The following is a 21,178-nucleotide window of genomic DNA, read 5'->3' on the forward strand; positions in this document are numbered from 1 at the left end:
CCCGGGTACTCTTTACTAGCATCTCAAGGTTACCAATCCAAAACTTAATGGGAAATACCACCCTAAAGACTGTGAATCATTGTTTTTAGATTAGCTACCACCACACAGGAAAAAGATCTACAAAACTCCACTGAAAAACTTCCATGAAAAGTTAAACTGATTGGTCAGTTACCCCCAAAAAGCAAGCCAGACATTTTTAGAAAAAGCAAACAGGAAACAAAATGTTTCACTACTTAAGTCTATTGTGTATACACTGAATACTGCACAGAGCTCTGAGTCCTCGTTCTGAGGGGAATACAGGCAAAGAAGGAAGCACAGAGCAGAATAGCAATACTGAACAGAGATATGCTTCCATATAAGAAGAGACTTAATAAACCACTGTTCTTCAGCTTTGGGAATGCCAAAACAAACATAAAAACCACACCCCAAACAAAAAATAAACAAACCCGAAAGAGTAAGGGATGTATATGCTGCCTTTGTTTCATGGCTTTTCAGGTCTAGTAAGAGATTAATGCTTTTCTCTATTTAGATGCTAAAATGCTCCCGTTCTACTCTTGCAGAAGTTCTGGAACTTAAGAGTCTACTGCCTCAGACTGCTAATCCATATTTTTCTATCTTCCTCAATAATCCTTTTACAATATGGAAGCAGTTTGGCAGTACTAGCTGCACTCTCAAAACATCCTTGTGATGTAAGGGACTACAGTGCTTTAATTTTGTTGATAAACTCTGACAGAGCTTTCAGGCACTTAATTCCAAACAGCAAATGAGCTTCTGATGGCACTGACTCTGGGTGGAGGACTGTAACTAATAGTGTACCTCAGGAATCAACAGTGGGTTCAATCCAGTATTGATCAACATTGTCAGTAACGATCTGGATGATGGGACCAAGTGCGATCTCAGTAAGTTTGCTGATGACACAAACTGGGAAGACTGGCTGATGTGCCAGAGGGTCCTGATGTCATCCCAGGGGACCCTGACAGGCTGCACAAATGGGCTGACAGGACCTTGACACAGTTCAACACAGGGAAGTGGGAAGCCCCATATGTGGGCTGCGATAACCCCACAACACACCAGAACACGCTGAGCACTGACCTGCTGGAAAACAGCTCCACAGGCCAGACCCTGCAGGTCCCACTGGACACCAAAGTGAACACAGGCCAGCAACACATTCAGAGGTGGACAGTGATGTCCTGGGCTGCATTTGGAGGAGTGGTGCCAGGAAGGCGAGGAGGGAGATGATCCTTCCCCTCTACTCAGCACTGGCAGGACCACACCTGGAGTCTGGAGTACTGTGTCCAGCTCTGGGCCATCCCTACACAGACACACTGGACAAAGTGCAGCACAGGCCCACAAATGAGCAGGGCTCTGCAGCACAGATCACAGGGGGAAAGGCTGACAGTGCTGGCAACATCCAGCCTACAGAAGAGAAGATTCAGGGGCAATCTCATCAGCGGGCTCAAATTCCTGAAAAACACATGTTAAAATACAGAGTCAGGCTCTCTTCAGTGGTACACTGTAACAGGACAAGAGGTGATGGGGCATGGGCTGAAACACAGGTTTCATCTGAAGGAAAGACTTTTTTCAAGACAGCGAAAGGGAGGCGATCCATGGAGATTGTGGAGTTGAAACCGGATGCCTGGTTTCAACAGGTAATGGCACTAATTCATATAGTATCACTGGCAGGAGGCGTAAGAAGAGACAGATGAAGGCAACAGTCTGAAGTAAATATGGTACTTCTGATACAATTTTGAAACAGTGTTTAACAACTCAACATTTCTTAAGGAAACAACTGATTTCATCTTTGCTTCCTTCTCACACTACAACAGCAACTCCTCAAAGTCTGTGAAGGAGCGGGAGGCAAAAATCAAAACTAATTATTTTCTATGGAATACTGGACTGATATGTAATTAATTTCAAGATCACCAGAATATATTCTATCTTTTTACAGTTTCTGCGTTACCACAGGAAACAATGTTATCTCTTCCTCTATTTAAGAAATAAGTAACAGTTAAAAAAAATTTTTGAAAAACCAGATATATGTACCTGTGGCTGAAATGGTGGAGCAGTAGGCCCCTGCATCCCTTGTGATTGTTCATCCATTCTATCACACAACAACGTCCCTTATGTCCTGAAAAGAAAAACACGGTCATTACACTGTAATTCAGTCCATATTTATGATTAATGAACATCAGCAAAAGAATAATGGAATTAATCTTCTCAATTGTAGGCTTGAGTTTAGGAACGTTTAACTAGACCAGCTCTGCACTGTTTGGGGAAGGAGGTTTTCTTATGTTTAGCTGTTCTGTGAAATGAAATAAATTACTATAGGCATCTGAATTTATTATTAAATAATGTGAATTAAATTGCACCAGACAAATGACTCTGTCTGATAAATGCTGCATCATCCCATTACTCTTCAGGGGCACCAACCACTTGCTTAACTACGTAGATGTCTGACCTACAGGCAGCACAGGAAATAGCAGATCAGCAGAAGAGTTACAACTGCAGCACACATACTGCTTATTTGCACTGATTTATCTGTTGGTTTTAGGGAGTATGCAAGAACAGTTCCATCTAAATAGAAAAAAAAGCTAAACATGTACACAATACATCCTGACAAGCTGGTTAGGAGGCCTTTGAAATACCATGTTAAAAGCACAGCCTCCATTCTCTACTGTGAGCTTCTCATTTCCCATCAGTAAATGGGAGGAAAGATGCCTGCCATGTTCCCAAGAAAGACACACAAGGCTTTGACCAGTAACAAGAGTTGCAAAATGCACTGAATCATTAGTAGGAAAAACAGGAGAGACAAAAACGCCAATGCTCATTAGATTTTTTTTTCCTCAATGAATTGAACCCTTTCTTAGGCACCGCTGATGGGGAGCAGGTGCAGCACCCACTGGTACTGATGCCTACAAGGGCCAGCCCTGTTCAGATGAAGAAAACACAAAGTTCACTGGCAGCTTCGAATGCAAACGATGAAATAAGCTTTCATACAAAACTAAGAGGAAAGGTCTGAACAACTTTTTCACCACACAAAGACGAAGTATCCCTGCTTACTACCTGGTCAAACCTGCCAAGACCTTCAGAGGAACAAGAATCATGTGTCTGACAGGAGTATTATCCTTGCTTTTCAATTTATTGTTTTCTTATTCCCTACTCCAAATCCTGAATGTTCAGGAGACAGACACAGAGCATTTTTTCTGACACCATTTAATGTTTAACATGAGGAAATTTCCTGTAATAAATTTATTCTGCTAAACCTATGTACTTCCATGTACAAAGCTATTTTTTTTACACTCCACACAGATTCCAATAGCTGTTAAAACATGCACAAATACTCCCAGTAATTTCTCTAGATATTCAAAGGGTTAGAAATAACTCTCAACAGAAAGCAGAAAACCTTAGAAAAGTCTTTCAAAGCCAACTGCAAAACATTCAAGAAACTAATGAATGGCTTGTGCCCGCAGTACTGTTGTCATTCTTACAGCACTGTTGTGGTAACATCACTAACAGACAAAAGAGTCACCAAGCAGCTCTGCAGAGTTTCTCCTGCACTGCCCTTGTGTAGTATGCAATGGACTGCACACACAAATCAGTCATTAGCGATCTGTTCTCCCTGGCCCATTGAAAGCAGTCACCCACATGCCATCCCAGCTCCATCAGCTCTTCCTAACACCAAACCACAGCCACCCTCCAGAGCAACCAAAGGTCCCCTTAGGCTTTGCCTTCCCATCCATCATATTTCCATACAAAGCATACAGGTTGGGGCTTCCTGTTGTTTTGTATTACCTGTAAGTGATTCAAAGACAAAGGAGATCCAAAAAATGCAATTTCAGGCAGGTCAAGAGAAAAAAAAAAAATCAATTATCAAACCAAAGTGAGAAGCAGAGAAGAGGTAGGAATTGCCAAGATTTCCAAGACTGTCAGAATGATCATGCTGAGAAAGGGGAAATCAGCTGGCAGAGAAGTGCACACCACTGACTAGGCAATCTTTCAGCCAACACTAGGACACCAATACTGACACTTTTTACAAGCTCTAAAACATCTCCCATACAACCTCCCCTCCAAGGCAAGAAATCATAACACAACAGCACTGAAAATTAAACTGTTGTCACAAAACTTCATCTAAGTTCTTCAGGTAGATTCACAGGGGTTGATGCAGTTGCAACAAATCCCAGGGGAGGAATGTACAGCAAACTTAAGGAATCTTCTGCTAATTTCTTGTTGTAGAGGTCCTTCTATCACTGCTAAGAAGGCAATAATTTTTTTCTGAAGTGCTATTTTATCTTTATATGAATTTTACTCTTTTCAATAGCATCAGTATTTCTACTGAAGGTTTTGTGGTGTTTTACTAATATGTTTCAATATTCAAGATTTTGACCGTGTAATGCACCAATAGGTAATTCCTATGGGTCAAACATTTGCTTCAAAATGCCAAGGGAAAAGAAGTAAAGAAAAAAACCTTTACCCTTCATTGCAAATACATACCCAGGATTAATGAAATGTAAGCTGAAATTTTTAGATGATGTATGTTGATTCAGGAAATATACAACCCACTCACCTTGTCTGAATGGTCAGAGGAACTGACTAACATGTTCAGAAATTTGTGTCTCTCTTTTCTTGTTAAATTTGGGAAAAGAGCAGAAATGGGAGAAGTTATATTATTACCACTGCCAGTCGCTCTGCCCTCTGTGGCTTGTTTTTATAATAAAACCAAAGCAAACCAAAGAGGTAAAACATTCTACCCACAAAGCACAGAAGATTTATTAACTCGTGGATTTGTTGCTGCTCTTGCAGAAAGACAAGTATTTTATGTCCATATGTAAAAGTTATTTTAATTTTTTAATTTTTCATCTTCAAAGACTGCACTGCATGATAGATTCATATTTTAGAGAAATGTGGCATTTTGATCATACAGAATCCCAAAGATGCAAAACAATGCCAAGGATGCAAAGTAAATCTTTTGTACTATAAGACACAATATAAGTAAGAATTGGATTTTGTTGCTTGAAGACTTTTTTCACTGTGACACATGCCTTTCACCTTAATATTAACTCCAGAGGTCAAAACATAGTGCTGTAATATTGTTCATCTTTAAATTTCAATTGAGGCAATAATTACGTCTCTTCCAAAGATGGTTTTCAAGTTCTAATTTACAAGACACTAAAAATAGCCAAAAGAGTCCAAGCTTGCTTAAAATTGAAATGTAAATACATAAGCACATCTATTTGTGACATGTCTGTCACCTCTTTAAACAAGTAATACAGTGACCACCTTCTGCAAAGCCATCACCCTGATATATAAAGGTTCACAGAAAAGAGGCAACAGATGAGTTGAGTCAACTATACCAGCACCCCCCAATACCTCCAAATGCAACTTGTGTTTTTCAGTACTGTCAAATCACATGGGGGGAAAGGACTCCCTGCCTTCACCACATCACTTGCAAAAAAAAAAAAACCAAAACAAACTTTCTGAACCATTCATCTTGCAAACATGATGTTGACTGTTTTGAACATGAAGATCATTTAGATTTGGACAACCTAACACTTTACAATTATAGTTAATACTTTTGGTTAACTGCTAATATTTTAGATCTTTGACTTTTTCAGTTGATCAAAACATTAGGTGGCACCTACACATAAAGAATGCAGAATAAGTTTCTGGGGACAGACAACAGTACCAATTTTTCATTTGGAATCACAAAGGCATAGCAACTCCTCTTACTCCACAAGGCAGAAAAGGAGCCCTCTCCAGTAAGCTAGACCATCAAACTCCAAGTGCCTGAAATGGGAGCAACACCTTTTCCTTCCTTCACAAACAGGCCTCACTGTCCTCATTCACTTCCTCAGTGGCCACCTGTCAAAGCAATCGGGTATCTGCCCACACATCTGAAGATTATGCAAAGATATAAAGCAGCCCAAAAGGCAGGAGCGCACTCCTACACGCCAAGCAACATCCCACAGGCAGCACTCAGCTTTCCAGGTGGTTTCCAGCAGCCTGCCAGAGGAGAGGCAGGACTACCCACGGCTGTCAGTGCAATCAGAGCGGAGGACCCACTCCTGAACAGGAGCCAGAGCTCATCGCTTTCCTTTCACTGGAAAGTATTTAAAAATAACATTAAAAAAAGAAAAAAAAACAACCTAGGAAAAACTTGAAGCCCTTGTGATTTAAGTCTAGCAACTATGTCTTTAAAAACATGATCAAATTATTTCAGGAGAAAAAGCTTAAATGCACTGCTTAATCACATGAAACATGCTTTTTAAGAACTAGTTTCATAGCTCCAAGTCCATACAGCATTCACATTGAAATACATTTCACGGTATTTAGGCAAAAATGTTATTCCTTTAACAGATGGCAGTTCTACAACAACAAAAAAATACGTTTTCCTGTAGAAAACATCATTAATAGTCTCAATATACATGGTTTCCATTAGCTACTCGCTATGCACTTGTTTGTCAATTTTGCATCTTAAGTGAGAACATACAGTAATCAATGTCAAAGCAGAAACAGCTATGCTTTAGGAAAAGAGCATATACTTAAAAGAATGTTCAGAATGTTACAGTTCTGCTGAGAATCTGAGAAGCTCAGTCTTCTTTATTTTCTGTAAAATATAGCTGTAACTACTTCACAAAATTGCTAACACAGAGAAACACGGAGTTACACCGGTTCAGGATGTGCTCATCACGGACACAGTCAATTTCTGTTCTCAAAGGATGGAATGTACTATGTTTACTTCTGCATTACACCATCAATTAAGGCAGGTATTTTTAGTTTTTACTATAACCATTATTTTAGTTAGGTTGGAGACAAGGCTCTCCAGAAACAACTATCCATCTAATACCCTGAACACTCATTCTTTTGTAAATTTTGTGTAAAGTTAGATTCTTCAGTATCTAACATGGATTTAAAATGAAAAATTTTATATCACCAAATTTCTCATTTGTCTTTACTAAATTCAAAGATAAGGATCAGCCTCAGCTGAGGGTTGGGGGGGAAAACCCAACACCACAAATAAATACTATGTTTCCATGTAAGAACACAGGCTAAAGAAATATTCCTGTTTGCTTATACCACGTATCAACTCTCAGCTACCCAAAAGCACAATTTAAACGTAGGTAGAACATTCAAACAGTCACCCTGGTTGAACCTAAAAAAAGCTGTGTGCTGTGGAAACAAGCGTTCAGATTTCCAAATGCCTTCCTGAATGTCCGACACACAATTCCGCAGCCCACCGCACCAGTGTCAATCCCAGAGTGTGTGCCAGGCAGCCCAAGCGTGCCAGTCTGATCCCAGCACTGCTCTCTGACACCTGGAGTCACACTGACACAACCTCCCAGCTCCAAAGCCACAGACCTTGTGGGAGGAGGCAAATTTCAGACCCAGAAGTAACAGCGTGGCCCTTCAGCTTGATATGAGCAGGGTAAAACCAACCACAGAACTGGTTTGTAAGTCAGACTGTCTTAACAGTCATTCTTTACCTCTTTAAGGCAAAAACTTGGCCACTGGACAGAACTGGCTTGGTGGTCGAACTCAGCCCACACTTTGTCAGGTCATCAACACTGATCAACACTCTTCAGCACTCACTCAGTGCTGGCAACTCAGGGGTAGGCTGCAGTTTATAATGTTTATATTTGTATATATTTTTATGTGCAGGCATTAATAATGCAAAATGCATTTAAGCTGACACCCACTTGAACTCTGGCAAGACTAACTGACAAGGGACAGAGCAAACTCACTACTGGAAGACCAAGTTAACCATTATCACAATAAAATGTCACTTATCCCTATTGGTATACATACATATATATAAACATTGTATATATGCATAGTTAGAATATGTGCACACATCTATACACACAGATTATGAACCTATACCTGTGTATGTGCACAGAATATTTCTTTTTTTCCACTGTCAGCTAATAGCAAATATTTGCTTCATGCTGTCCAAAAAACTCAAAAAGTCTTCTAAAGTGTAGAAAACATATACCCATTTGTCATAGTCTCTGCAGCAGCATCCACATCAGAGAGAAGCTGTATATGCAACTTTTAAAGTTCTGAAAGTGATTCAATACAGAACCATATACATCTATACTCAGGAAGGATTAGTTTTACTTTAGAAGCTGTTCCTAAAAGCCAGATCAATACTCCCCACAGGATGGCAAGGCACTCCTCCCCTCTGTAGGGACAGCCTTGAATCTGAACAATACAAATTCCCAGCAGCCGTTAATCTACAAAGAGATGTTTACTACCTAATTTGAAATACTGCATTTTCCAGCCAATTTATGTCCAAATTCCCTACTCATGGGCAGTCCAGTCAAAGCAGTCAAAAAACACACATATAGTTAAGCTGGGGTAAAAGTTGGTTTTAGCGAGAGCAGGAGCAGCCATACACAAATAATCCTTTTGGAAAAAAGTAAAAAGAATACACTAGGAGTTCATACTCAATTTTCTCATTCATTTGGCCTGACTTACCAGGCTTATTTTCACTCCAGCCCTGAAAACACACATGCCAGTCACTGTCATTCCCCAACTACTGAGAGTTTGCTCTGTCAGTGCTGTCTGACTAGAAGATGAAAGTTGAAGCTCTCCTGCTTCACAAGTCCGATTCCATTCCTCTTCATTTATTTGCACAATTTTAAAAGTTAGTTTGTTTACTTCTCCCTCTCCATTTCAATTATGTCACTCAAGTAGATTGCCTACCTTGCAAGGTGCTCTCAAAGGGTAATACATGCCCTGACTTGCCCTTTATTGAACTGTTTGTTATTTCTTACGTACTGAAAAAGAAACAGGAACTGAAACTGCTTGAGCAGCAAGCTTCTGAATTTTTCATTTAGCTTCTGTTCACCTGATAGAAATTTGATAACCCACTTCTTCATACTCAATAACCAGTTATAAAGGACATAGGTAGATCACAATAATGTCACAGTGAGAAGTATTGCAGGGAACAATGCATTGTACCTAAACATGATACCATCAACATGCAAACCCTCAGCCCACACCACACTCAGCTGTGCTCCTGCCTCTGTAAGCAAGCAGTTCTAAGGCAGCATGAACTGATGATGTGATGCTGCCGCTTCCCCTGCCTTCAGCCATGATTCCCAAACCCTCTTCCTTCCAGTGGGGTTTCTGTAGTTACCCAGACTCCTGGTAAGCAAAATAAACCTAGCTGAAAACTAACCTTGACAAAGTCACTTTTTCCCAGTTCAGTTCCCCGAATCATACCATTGCAGAGACAAGGACAGAACTGTGATGGCAAAAGACAGAGGGGAAGACACAGGACTGCTCTAGCCCCAGCTAACTTGGAGCAACTGAATCTACCACCAAATTATATCTCTAACATGCAATTACACAAGTCAGTCTAACAGCTCAGTAACACAAAAGATCTTTCTTTCTCTGCCACACTGCCATCTTGAACTCTCTGGCCCTGTTGCTGAGCTGATCCAACTCCCTAATGCGGCTGGGCTTCTGCTCTGCAAGCAGTGAGCAGAACCAGCACGTGGGGGAGTCTGCTGAGCACCAGGGAAAAAAGTAAGAGGGGGAAGTTCAGGGATGGGAGATGCAAGAAAGGGACTGTAGAAGAAACAGAACATCTTCCCTCTGGCAACAGTGTGCTAGTAAGTTAGCTCACCACATTTAGCTGTGCTTCATCCTTAGCAGGGAGGTGAACAAGCACTTACAGCTGTAACTGCAAGGCAAGAGCCAGAACGGAGAGAAGGCAATTCACTCAACACCAAGCCAAGAGTTTTGTCAACAAAATACTGTACAGGAAAGTAGAACTAGGAAACAAAATTAATGCAAGGACCATAAACCAGGGTAACAAGTTAAACTGGAAAAAGGAAAAGAAAATAAAAGAAAAAAAAAAAACACCTAAGATTTTCAGCTAAAGGAAGCTAAAGCATTATTCAGAAACCCTTACAAGCCCAGAACCTCACAGCTCACACACAGAGAGGGAGTCCTAATGAAGGCATGGCTTTAAATACATTTGTAGAGCCAAATTGTTCATAAAGAGATGCTGAAGAGATTTTACTAAAAGTGTAAACAGCTGAGATTCAAACAAGAGTTAAAAACACAAGAAACATGAAAAGACTGGAACCACTGTCAGATAAACCCACTATGGCTAAGTGCAGGGAAAATACATCCAGATTGCAAGGCTGGGTGGACACGACTTTGCAACACCTCTGGCTGACAATGTCCATGCTGCTACAGGTGAAGTAGAACACGTGCAACAATAAATTCCACACACTCTTCAAATGTCTCAGTATTTTAGAAAGCAGCACAAGACACCTTACTGCAGGTGTTAGATGCACATTCTCAAGTTGAAAAAATTCATCTGTAGTATATAGTTTAAAATCTGCTACCCCAAAGATGATAAAGTGAATGAAGCACTATAAAGAACCAGAAAAGAAACACCAGCCATGTTTAACAGGCTTTCTGTGATCCTCTGAGCAGCATTACCCTGGACTCCTGAAAGCACACATGACAGTAGCGAGTAATCCAGGAACCGTGGGTCCAGAAGCAAAGCAGGCAGCAGCCAGCACACTCACTTCAGAGGCAAGCCAACACTCAAGTTTGCAGCTGTGTGTATGTTTTACATTAAACCACCACTGTCTAAGAGATGCAAGATCAATTTGTGTCTCTGGAGTATGCTCAGTGACCAGCTGTACGTTCAGCACTCTGTCTGCAGCGTGCTCAAGTCCTGCTCGTCTCTGTAAAGTTCACACACAGCCCACGTACCCCACACACAATTCTGAATTTCAGTCAGTGCAAGGACTGGAAGTTCACTGCTGCAAAGACAACTCCTTTTTTGGATTTGCTCTCAGATGAGGACAAAAAGGGTACAGAAGAAGGGCCTCTACAGGGCAGAAGGCTATGTGTTTTCCCACCACAAATTTTTACTTATTATTAGAAGTAACTTTTAGTTCACCTGTGATACTTTTGCCTTCCAGCTACCAAAGAATCAGTAATTTCGTAAGCTCTGTACACTAACCACAGAAAATTGAAATGAACTGAAAAAGACTGGTTCATCAACACTTCACAGCACCTAATTCAAATACCTCCCAAAGGCTTCAGCAACAATCTAATCTACAAGCTCCACATGAACTTTTATGACATTGTGAAGTAATTCATCTGGTCCAACATAAATACTGCTATTAAACAAGACAGCAATAACTTTGTTATAAATCATTCCCGGCAGCTTGAAGAGGCTTGAATGCAGGCTCCCAAATGCCGCATGATGCAAACAGTCTATTTACTTTGTTACCTATAATGCAAAACAAAAGTCACTAATATTGCGAGATTAACTATGGGCAATCAGGTTTTAATGTGATTGTTCATAGAATTTTCTTACAAATTCCTCTTTTTAATGTGTTGTTTAAAATTTTATAACAAATTCCCTTGCATAAATAAGCGCTGTATGCCCAACTAGTTGTAATGGCACATGAAATACTGTGCATTTCCTAGGTACAAAATCCATGACTGAATCACAGTTATGTTTCACATGCCTGAGACAAATGCTCAGGAGTCTCTTCACCAGAGAAGCAACTCATTGTAACAGCATTGCTTCTCTGCAGCTTTTTTAACTACCCTGACAGGAAGAATCACTTTAATACTTACTAAGGAAACACAAAGTGAGATGATGCACTTCAGTCTAGGGCTCAGTTCCTCCCCACGTGGCCAGGGAAGTCAAATGGTGATAAATACAGCAAAACAGTGTTCTAAAGGCTGCCCTTATCACCACTTTGGTATTTTGGTCAGTTATTTTCATCTCTGTTGCAAAGTACATGGAACGCAGATAAACTGAACAAATTCTCTGGGAATTAGTCAGTTAACTCCTACAAATACCCACAGTATCAACCTCCATAGGATAATCCCCACCCTCTCCTAAACCCTACTCCCTGGGAATCACGAGGGATTTTTGGATAAACACCAAATAACCAAAAACTTCCCTTGAAGGTAGAAAAGAAGTTGGTGCAGTTGCACTTTTCCTAAGGGACTTCCCAAGGTAACATGAACTCAACCAACTATCCAGCACAGATGTTTGGAACAATGTCAAACTTCAGAAGGCAGCAAGGAACTGATGGTGATAAGCTGAATTTAGCGGCAGTATAAATGCAGAGAGTACTGCACTAAGCTAATTAAACGTGGAGGGGGTGTATTTATGTACAAACTGCCTCACCAGATTGTCTATGTGCTCAAATACACAGGACTGGCTACATTTAGTGCAACTGAGCACAACTCTTGCACAAAAAAAGAAAGGCACGGATGGGCTTATATGGCTCTATCTTACAGTTCAGAAGATACCACAGGTCACAGTAAAATGAGCAACTGACTTCCTGCAAGTCATTTTTCATTTGACTTTCTCATTTACTTAACAGGCTTTCCCATGAGCTCTAAAATGTTATATTTTTTTCTTCTTTTGAAACAACCTTCCATGGTGAGGATGGGAATCTACTAATCTAATTTGTGTAGACCATGGAAGCGTTGTGATAAGTCAATTAAAAAAGGCTTTTTGGTTGAACAAAATTCCTTGATTTGTTCTCAAATTATTTTTTTTACTGCAATGACTAAATGGTATGTTGAATACAAGATATCTATGAGAAAGGCAGTATCTCCATGCTTACAGTGAACAATCTCTAAGTGTGCTTTGACAAGCCATCTACCCAAACATCAGGTATTTCTAAATATAGTATCTTCATGTTTTGAAATTAAAGAACAAGTGCTCTTAATATTATTCTTTCTTCCAGTATCAAAAAACTTAAAAATAACAAACAAACTTTAAAGCTGCCAGACATTGCTTGTAAGTTTCCCTCTTTCCAGAACACATCACAGTTTTCCTGCCTCTAAGTTTTCCATCGGCCATGAACTAATAACTGTTTTCCATTTCATTTTGTCTCTCTCAAGACAGTGTAAGTCGGTAGTTTAAATACAGACATTTCTACAGCACTGCAACACATGAGTTATCTCCTGAACAGCCTGGGAAAAAAAAAAAATTAAATTTTGTTCTTCCTGATTTAGCCCATCTGTGAATCTAACCATCCAATCTAATCATCCAGAGTATGTATTTTATAGATTAAACTGCAACTTCTGCATCTTAAGCTTGTAATAAAACTTTATATAGGCAATATACCCTGTACATTCAGTGAAATTACTGTGCACATGTGACCTTTCCTGAGAAGTGATGCCACTATTGCAATCTGAGCAAACACTGCTATCACTTCAAAAGGTGACAAAAGTTACCATTCAGTGCGTGCAAGAAGGGAAAAAGCATTTAGAAAGTTTTTATCTTTATATAAAGAATTAAATATTTGTGTGATCAATGAACACACATCCCCTCATCATCTTTTACCAGAAGTAGGGTGATTATCTTAAGTAGTTTTACCATTCAAATAGTGATGCTCCTCACAAAATGCAGCGCAAATCAAAGCACATTCCGCTCAAAGAACAGCGTTCTCAATTTCAGAACCTTAAAACCACGCAGGTTCGGTTCGCATGGACACTGAAAGGAACTCGGGGCCAGTACCGGGATAACCGAGCCTGGGTACTCGGAAAGGTGAAGGAGGGGACACTCACTCCCCAGACGGAGGATGCCTCCCTTCCAGCGTTTCCCACAAGGTCTCCGTTCTGCCCAGCCCCGGACGGCCCCGGGGAGCCGGGCGGGCAAACCCCGCACTGCGGGCGGCCCTGCAGCGGGAGGAGGGAGGGAGGGAGGGAGGACGCGCTGCGGCCGCGGGAGGGCCCGGCCGGGGAGCCCCGGCGCCCTCCCGGGGAGGCGCGGGGCAGAGGCCGCCGACCCCCCGGGACGGGGCTGCCCCTCTCGCAGCCGCAGGGCCGCGGCTCCCGGTGCCCGGCACTGATTTCACCCGGTGCCGTGTGAAACCCGCACGCTGGGCTGCCCGGGGAGCATCCGCCTGACACCCACCCCCAAGAGAGAGGAGAGCACGGGAGCCTGGAGGAAACAAGGGGAAAACGACCAGGAACATCACGGAAAGCAGCTCCGCTTGCGGCAAGCACGGGAGGAGCCCGACGCGGCAGAGGTGCGGAGGGCGGCCGGGCCGCAGGCAGGCTGAGGCCAGTGGCGAGGCCGCCGGGAAGAGTCCCCAGCCGCCCGCTCCTCTCAGCGGAGGCAGCGCGGCAGCCGCCACCGGGCGAAAGGCCACCGCAGCGCTCAGGGCGGCCGCTTGCCCTGCCGGCGCACGGCGGCTCGGCGCCGCTCCGGCCGCAGGGCAGGTGCCCGGACGCGGCGCAGCCCGCGGCCATCCCGCCCCACGCCGCGGCCGTGCCGCCCCAGCGCCGCGCACAAACTTTCTCGCAGCGGCCCCGCGCCGCTCCCTCCCCACGCAGCGGGCGGAGCGGCAGCCGCCGCAGCCAATGGCGCCGCGCGCCGCAGCCCCGCGGCCAATGGGCGGCGGCGGGAGGCGGGACCGCGGCACCCCGCGGCGGGGGGAGCGCTCCGGCAGCGCCGGCTCGCAGCCCGAACCCCGGGACTCCCCGGCCCCGCCGCTGCCCACGGCCCCGCTGCCGCCCCGCTCACCGGGCAGCCTGGCTCCGCCTGCTCCTGACACGAGGGACCGGGACCGGCCGCCCCTCCTCCCCGGCTTCTCCGGCGCCTCGGGCCCGGGGCCGCGCCCAGCGGCGGGCGCCTAGCGGGGCTCCTGGCGGGCGGCGCGGGTACCAGCGGCAGCCCCGACCTGCTCTCCGCCCCCCGCCGCTCCTGCCCAGGCCCGTAAACATCCCGGCATCCCCGAGGATGGGGCGGGGCGGCCGCCGGGCCCCGCCTCGCTCCGCTCCCCCCGCCCCGGCCGGAGGCGCGGGGTCCGGCGGGGCGCCTGCGATCGGTCCCGGCGGGCAGGGCCGGCTGTGCGCGGGGAACCCGCAGCTCCTCTGGAAGTGACCGGGGTTGTAAGTGCGGTGAGACAGGGAGTGCCTGTCCCAGCGTGTTCGTGCCGTGGAGCACACGGGGCCCAGGCACTGCGGTAACGCAGCGGGCACGGGCAGCGCCGCTCGCCCGGGCCGAACCAGGAGCGGCCGGGAACGGGAGGGACACCAGGTCCAGCCTCTGGAGCAGGGACTGGCCTCTCTGCACTGCTCTGAACAGCACTGGTCTAAGGCTTGGGCCCAGCCAGATTTGAAAACGCAGCATGCCACCAGACTTGCTCATTTTGTGTATGAGGTGTGGTACTCACTCTGCGAGACATTCGATATTAACTGAGTACATCATCTGGAAGTGACACAAACTCCTTATTGCTATACTGGGAGAAATAAAAGTGACGGGAACAAAAAAGACCAGACTCTTGGTGAGTCCTGCTCCTCCAGTTTCTACTTTGCAACAGTACTGGGTTTAAGTAGATTAAAAAATACTGAATTCCAGAATACTACGGTTTTTCAGGTTGCTGAAAGTTTACCGTGCTTCAGTGCAAGGAAAGGCAATTAACTACACAGAAGAGAAGCCTTAAGAACCAATGATGGGGAAAAAGTATGAAAGCTGACCACAGTTTCCCCAGTAAGGTTATGGATTACTGTGATCAAATAACTTTTTCCTCAGGTGTAGAAGCCCTCTGTAAAAGGCACTCCAGTAATTTAAAAAAGAGAAAGGAGTAATTTAAAATTATCTTGAGTTAGATGTACCTGATTTTTCCAAAGCAAAACTTAAGTTCTCGTTGCAGTTTGAGGTTTTGCTGCAGTCTTTCCCTTGTAACAGGTAAAGTAATACTTGATTTAAACCTTGCAAAATAAGTAGGAAATGGGCCAGTGTGTCTGGAAAAAGTCTATTCGCCTCCCTGTGTACAAAATTATATGTGTTTTTGAGGCAAATTTTCAGCTTTGAGACATCTGCAGTGTCTCCAGTGATACAAAGTCTAATGAAATTTGAAAGGAAATCGTTTTTGTTGGCTCTCATTTCTCTGATTTGTTAATCATTCTGCACATTGCCCCTGTGTTAGCATTGGGGCATTTGATACCACTGGCCAAATACAGTAACAAGGTGACCGCCCAGGCTGTGGAATCAGACATACCCTATAACCTTCCCCTTTGATGTGCATTTTGTATTTCTTTAAGATAGTCCAAAAGAATGAATTCCAAAATAATGTGATTAAGAGATTTTTTTTTTTTTTTTTTTTTTTTTTTTTTTTTTTTTGGTGGCTAAACTGTCTTGCAAATACACTTTCTTGAACAAGAATTCCCTGGATTGTTTTCTTGTAGAAAGTGCAATACTTCAGGGCTCCCCACATACCAGAGTGATAGATCTGCCATGTAATGTTAAGAAGTTACTCAAAAGAATTACAATCAGCAATTCCACTGACTGTTTCCCATCTCCAAAATCTCTTCAGCCTCAACCAGAAATTGGGTTGTGTGAGGTAGTCACCTATTTGCAAAACCTCTGATGGAAAAAGGAGAGATTGTTATGTGGTGTATAGCTGACTGTAAAATACTGAGTCTTATTAGGTCTCATTTTTTCACAGGTAAAGGCAATTAGTACTATAACACCCAGCTATTGCTATTTTCTAAACTCTATTAAATGGAAAATGAGCAATTCACAATCTAGACTTAGGTAGCATTTGAAGGCTCATGCATAAGAAGAGAGTAACCCAGGGCCTACTTGCCTTTCTTACGGTAGGTTTCTCGCTGTGTTCCTTTGCTTAATCTGATTGTATTTGGATTTTTTTTTCTTTCATCCTATTTTTATACTCAGTGCTCTTTCAGTTTCTTTTTTCTTTATTTTCTCCATGCTGCTTTTTCACTGTACAGTTGAATAATATTTTGACTTCTCTCTTTAGTCACCTGAATCCAATGGCTACTTTAGCCTGACATTACCAATTGCTGAAACATCTCCTCTTTCCTGTATTCCAACCTTATCTTTCTTAGAAGATGGTTGTTTCCATTTTATTCTTGGTGCTTGGGACTCAGAGAACCTAAAACTGAATAGTCTGCTTTAGTTAATTAGTTCATCATCACAACCAGGCAAACAGGCTTTCATATAAATGTAACTACACTGCCCCCATTAATTTTAAATTTGCAGAGTGACACATCTTCCACATACCACAGAAGATCCTCTTCAGACCTGGGTTGTACAAATGTTTATTTATAGAAGGATGTTTTTCTTTGCTTTTCAATGCACATTTACAGTTAAATAAATTTGTCTAGTATTCCCTGTAATGGAGACTTTATATCAAACAGAATCAGAAAGGCAGAAGAGGCTCCAGAAGATCCAGTAGCCTTAGGGATTGTTAAGGAGCAGGCTTATCTCTGGCAAATGCTTCTCTCAGAGGCCAGAGGGGACACTGCCTAACCAGCTAGCAAAGGATTAGAGAAAATGGACAAAGACTGGAATTAGGAATCTGTGAGGGAGAACATGGCTTGTTCCCTAAGTCTTACCAACTTCTGAAGGTGTTGGCAGCAAATGATTTAGACCTGAAATTGAACAGGCCAGAGACAGAAGGAACAGGGACCTCCCTGTTTATCAGTGGATGCTACACTTCATTAGCCATGCTATTATTAATCTATTTACATATCAGCATTGATTTAAGAAAGCTGCACCAGTCTTCTTCTGATCATTGAAATCTGTGAATATATATAACCTATAAATATAGTCAGGGTTTGAGAATATCAAAAATATCAAATGATGACAAAGGGTATTATTTGGGATGGCAATGTGACACTTGGATTGTCTCTGAAAACAGTGTTCTTTGTCAGGACTAAGCTGCTAGACTTGAAAGCACCTAGAGAGTGTTAGGTAACAACATAAAAATCAACCAGGAATTCAAACATTTAGCCCAGCTCCCTGGATTGTTCTTAACTTGCTTCCGCTATTATCCAGGCCTCTGTACAGCTGGAGACTCCTGAGATGTTCATTAACAGAATAAACTGAAGACTCAGGAGAAATATAGATATGAAAACTTTAAAACTTTCAGGCAAAAGAGCTCACTAGGACAGTGGAGGATGGGGATAGATGTCTTTGAGGTCACAGAGATAGGAACATAACGTAACAGCTCACTGGTTAACAATTCTTCAGGTTCTTCAAATCAATAAACTACAGGAAATTAATCAAAAGGAGCAACTGCTCTGCTCTAAGTCCTTGAAGCCTGAAAAGTCCCTCTCTCCTGGTTCTTTGTTACTAAAAGTAAAAAGGCTAGGATAGCTGCCTGCGACATGGATGGGGAAATGAGAAAGGCTGTGAAGGCAGGGGTAAAGAGATCTCCATTATACTTGCCCTGGATAAATATTATGATAGGGCTTTATGCAGAACTTAAGCTTTTAGACAACATAAATCATTAAATGGAGCAATCCAGGGGAGCTTGGAGAACTCCTGATTTGTATCAAGCAGGGCACCAGATGTTCTTCAGAATTTCTATATCAAAGAACTGTTTTAGAATTTTGATCATAATATATTCAAATTCAAAAACCCTGTAGAAGTGAAAAGGCCAAATAAACGTACTATAGCAACAGTGAATGTTGCAAAGAGGACTATATAAAATCAAGGAAGTTTGTTAAAAGTAAATTAGGAGGAAATGACCTGTATTAGAGTTTCTGAGTAAGTATCTATCATCTGTCAAAGCCAGTTAGAGGGTCTCCAAAAGACTACCAGAGCTCTACATGAGAATAAAGGATATTATTAAAAAGGAAAAGGAACTCCTAAAAAACACTGTGTTCAGATGAGAAAAACAGAAAATAGCAAAACCTCTGGCAAGCTAAATGTAAAACTGTAAAAGGCAGACCAAAAGCATTTGAAGGAAAATGTTAGTAATGGTATAAAACTTTATTATAAAACCTCTTCCAAACACATCAGAAGCAGGAAGCCTGCAGGATAGAAAAATGGTTTGCGTATGTGGATATTATGAGAAGTTCCTACAGGGAATCCCTTTGTACCACAGAAACCTGTGAGAGTTTTTGGAAAGGTATGTGGAAACAGGGAACTTGGATAATAGGAGATTCCTGTATTTCAGTAAAACTTCTCGACAAATCTTCACTAAAATTGCTTAGAGAAATTAAGCTGCACTGCAATAAAAAGAAAGAATCAGTACTGAGCTATATCAAGTACTGTGCAATACCTTTTCCTAAAATTTGGTTCTATATACATAATCACAGTTAAATACAGTTCTTTTTTTCAAAATTTTTCTTTGCTCTACCACACTGTTATTTTGATGTATTATCTTAATACATGTGTTATTGTTTAACTGAAGGAAGAAAATATTTGTATGTTGTAGTGAGCACAGTTAGCCGAACCTAGCTTACTGATAATGAAGAAAACTACATTTTGGTGCAGGTTAATTGACCACAGGCTGATCTCAGTGTAGGACAGGCTGTTCTGTCCATCCAAACTCCCACTCCACTGCAGATAGATGAGCCGGCTTCAGGCTTTTTATACCCCAGTCCACCCCCATCTACCCTCAGCATCTCCTGGCATTCCCCATGTTCCCTGAGGGCAGGACTACTCACCCTCGTTTTAGTAATGTCAGTAACAGACTACCCAGGCAGCAAGTTCAAATGCAGTTTAGGGCTGGTTCTGCCATTTACGCATGATGGCAATGACTGTTCAAGAACCAGCAGCAGACATATTCATCTGTATTATGTCTTACCTCAGTTCTTCCTGTTTAACAAATATTTATCATAAACCCCAAACTGTTCTTCTCAAGATTTTATTTTTTTGCTAAGTCATCCTTTACATTTATCTAAAGGTCCAGCATGTTTTGAACAGTGCAAATGTAACAGTTTCAGTAACAATGCGACAATGAACTGTGTGACTAATCAGTGATGGCAAAGTATTCCCTTTATATATTTTTCAATTTTCCACCTTGTAAGTTGATTACCCGGCTCTGAATGCCAGAATCTGAGTATTAGTACATTTTGCTAGTGGTAGAAACTATCTAACTTCTGTCTGGCAATGGTCCTTCATGCATGTGGTTCTTTCACGTGCATGGGGCTCTTTCACAGAAGAGCAGAAACATATTCATATAAAAGAAACTCTTAGAGAAGTGGGTAAGACTTTCAGCGTCCAAATTATTGTTCTCTCTGTTTGTCCAAGGTGGTAGTGTTTACGATATGACACAGGATTAGAAACTGCCTCCAAGTCTATAAATGTGTACTTGCCAATAAAACCTGTAAACTGTGTATCTGGTGTCACTGAAGTTCAGACTCTTACCTAGTGTAAGTTGGTGTAGCTGCTCTGACTTCAGTGGAGTCATGCTGATTTATACAGCTGAAGACCTGGGCCTTAGCTTTTGGACCTGGGAATTTTAACAAAAAAAAAAGAAAAAAGTAAAATTTAGTCAAGTTCATCCTTTCCTTCAGTAAGTTATAGCTGCCAGCTTGTTATGCTGGAGACATTATTACTATAATACGACAAAACAAAAATGCAGTATTATGAATGAAAATTCATAGCCATTACATTTTAAGCCAAATAAAATAAATATCCATGCATATAGATCCCATGGGCTTTAGTGATGGAAATGAGGAATGAGGATGTGGTGTCTAAAAAAATGACTGAAACCTTAACCATAACTTTAATTTTCCTCTCCCACCTGAATAAAACCCAGGGTAAATCAGACATCCTCACCATTGTACCCCCAGTGTTGAACTCTGGGGTGTCCATAGGAGCAAGTTACCTTACATTGTAACACAGGTAAAATTTAAAAGTTTGTAAAATATATTGGGATTTTTCAATGGACCATGGTAGATGTCTTGTCTATTTAGCACACAAGTCAATGAAGCCACAGACCTCATGGAGGTGCATATTCGAATACATTGTGTTATCCACTGTATCATTCCAGGTGATAGACCTGACAGCTATTGTAAATACACAGTTCAGGTCTTCTTGCCTGAACTCAATAAAGTGTACACCTTTGCAGAAAGGCAGCCTGAGGTTCATGATTAATTAAACACCATTTAGTGTTTACATTTAGTCCTGACACGAGACAAAAAGGTACCTACATTGCATGTAGGCATTTTGCCCAGAGTCTAATATGTCTTTGACCAGTATGTTCTCAATTCCATTGTTACTCAAGAAATTTAATTCAAATCACTTTATTCATTCTTTCCATATATATAAGCTTGACCAAATTTCCTAATCTCTTGTTCCAGCCTTTCAGATAAAAACAAAAGGTAAACCAGCATTTGTTCTGCTAGCATCCTTTCTCTCACTCAGCCTGTGTCACAACTGGTTAGAGTGCAATTCTCCCAAATA

The 21,178-nt window shown here is 42.2% G+C and overlaps 1 protein-coding gene across 5 annotated transcripts in view; it reads right to left on the reverse strand.

The window, feature by feature from the left end:
- NEK7 (NIMA related kinase 7) overlaps nt 1–14,681 on the reverse strand; it is a 70,068-nt gene extending 55,387 nt beyond the window's left edge. For 3 of the 5 annotated variants that reach the window (XR_005602456.1, XM_039555821.1, XM_039555820.1), the window contains exons 1-2: nt 14,534–14,681; nt 2,044–2,128 (exon numbers count right to left, since the gene is read on the reverse strand). Coding sequence is in view for 4 of the 5 variants with exons in the window: in XM_039555821.1 (XP_039411755.1) it covers nt 2,044–2,100 (57 nt within the window). In the remaining variant the exon portion in view is untranslated. Of the gene's footprint in view, nt 1–2,043; nt 2,129–13,921; nt 13,941–14,533 lie in introns of those variants that run through there. The other 2 variants (XM_039555818.1, XM_039555819.1) reach the window with 2 other exon arrangements.
- Between the last annotated feature and the right edge of the window lie 6,497 nt (nt 14,682–21,178).

Source organism: Corvus cornix, chromosome 8, assembly GCF_000738735.6.
Source record: "Corvus cornix cornix isolate S_Up_H32 chromosome 8, ASM73873v5, whole genome shotgun sequence".
Lineage (NCBI taxonomy): Eukaryota > Metazoa > Chordata > Aves > Passeriformes > Corvidae > Corvus > Corvus cornix.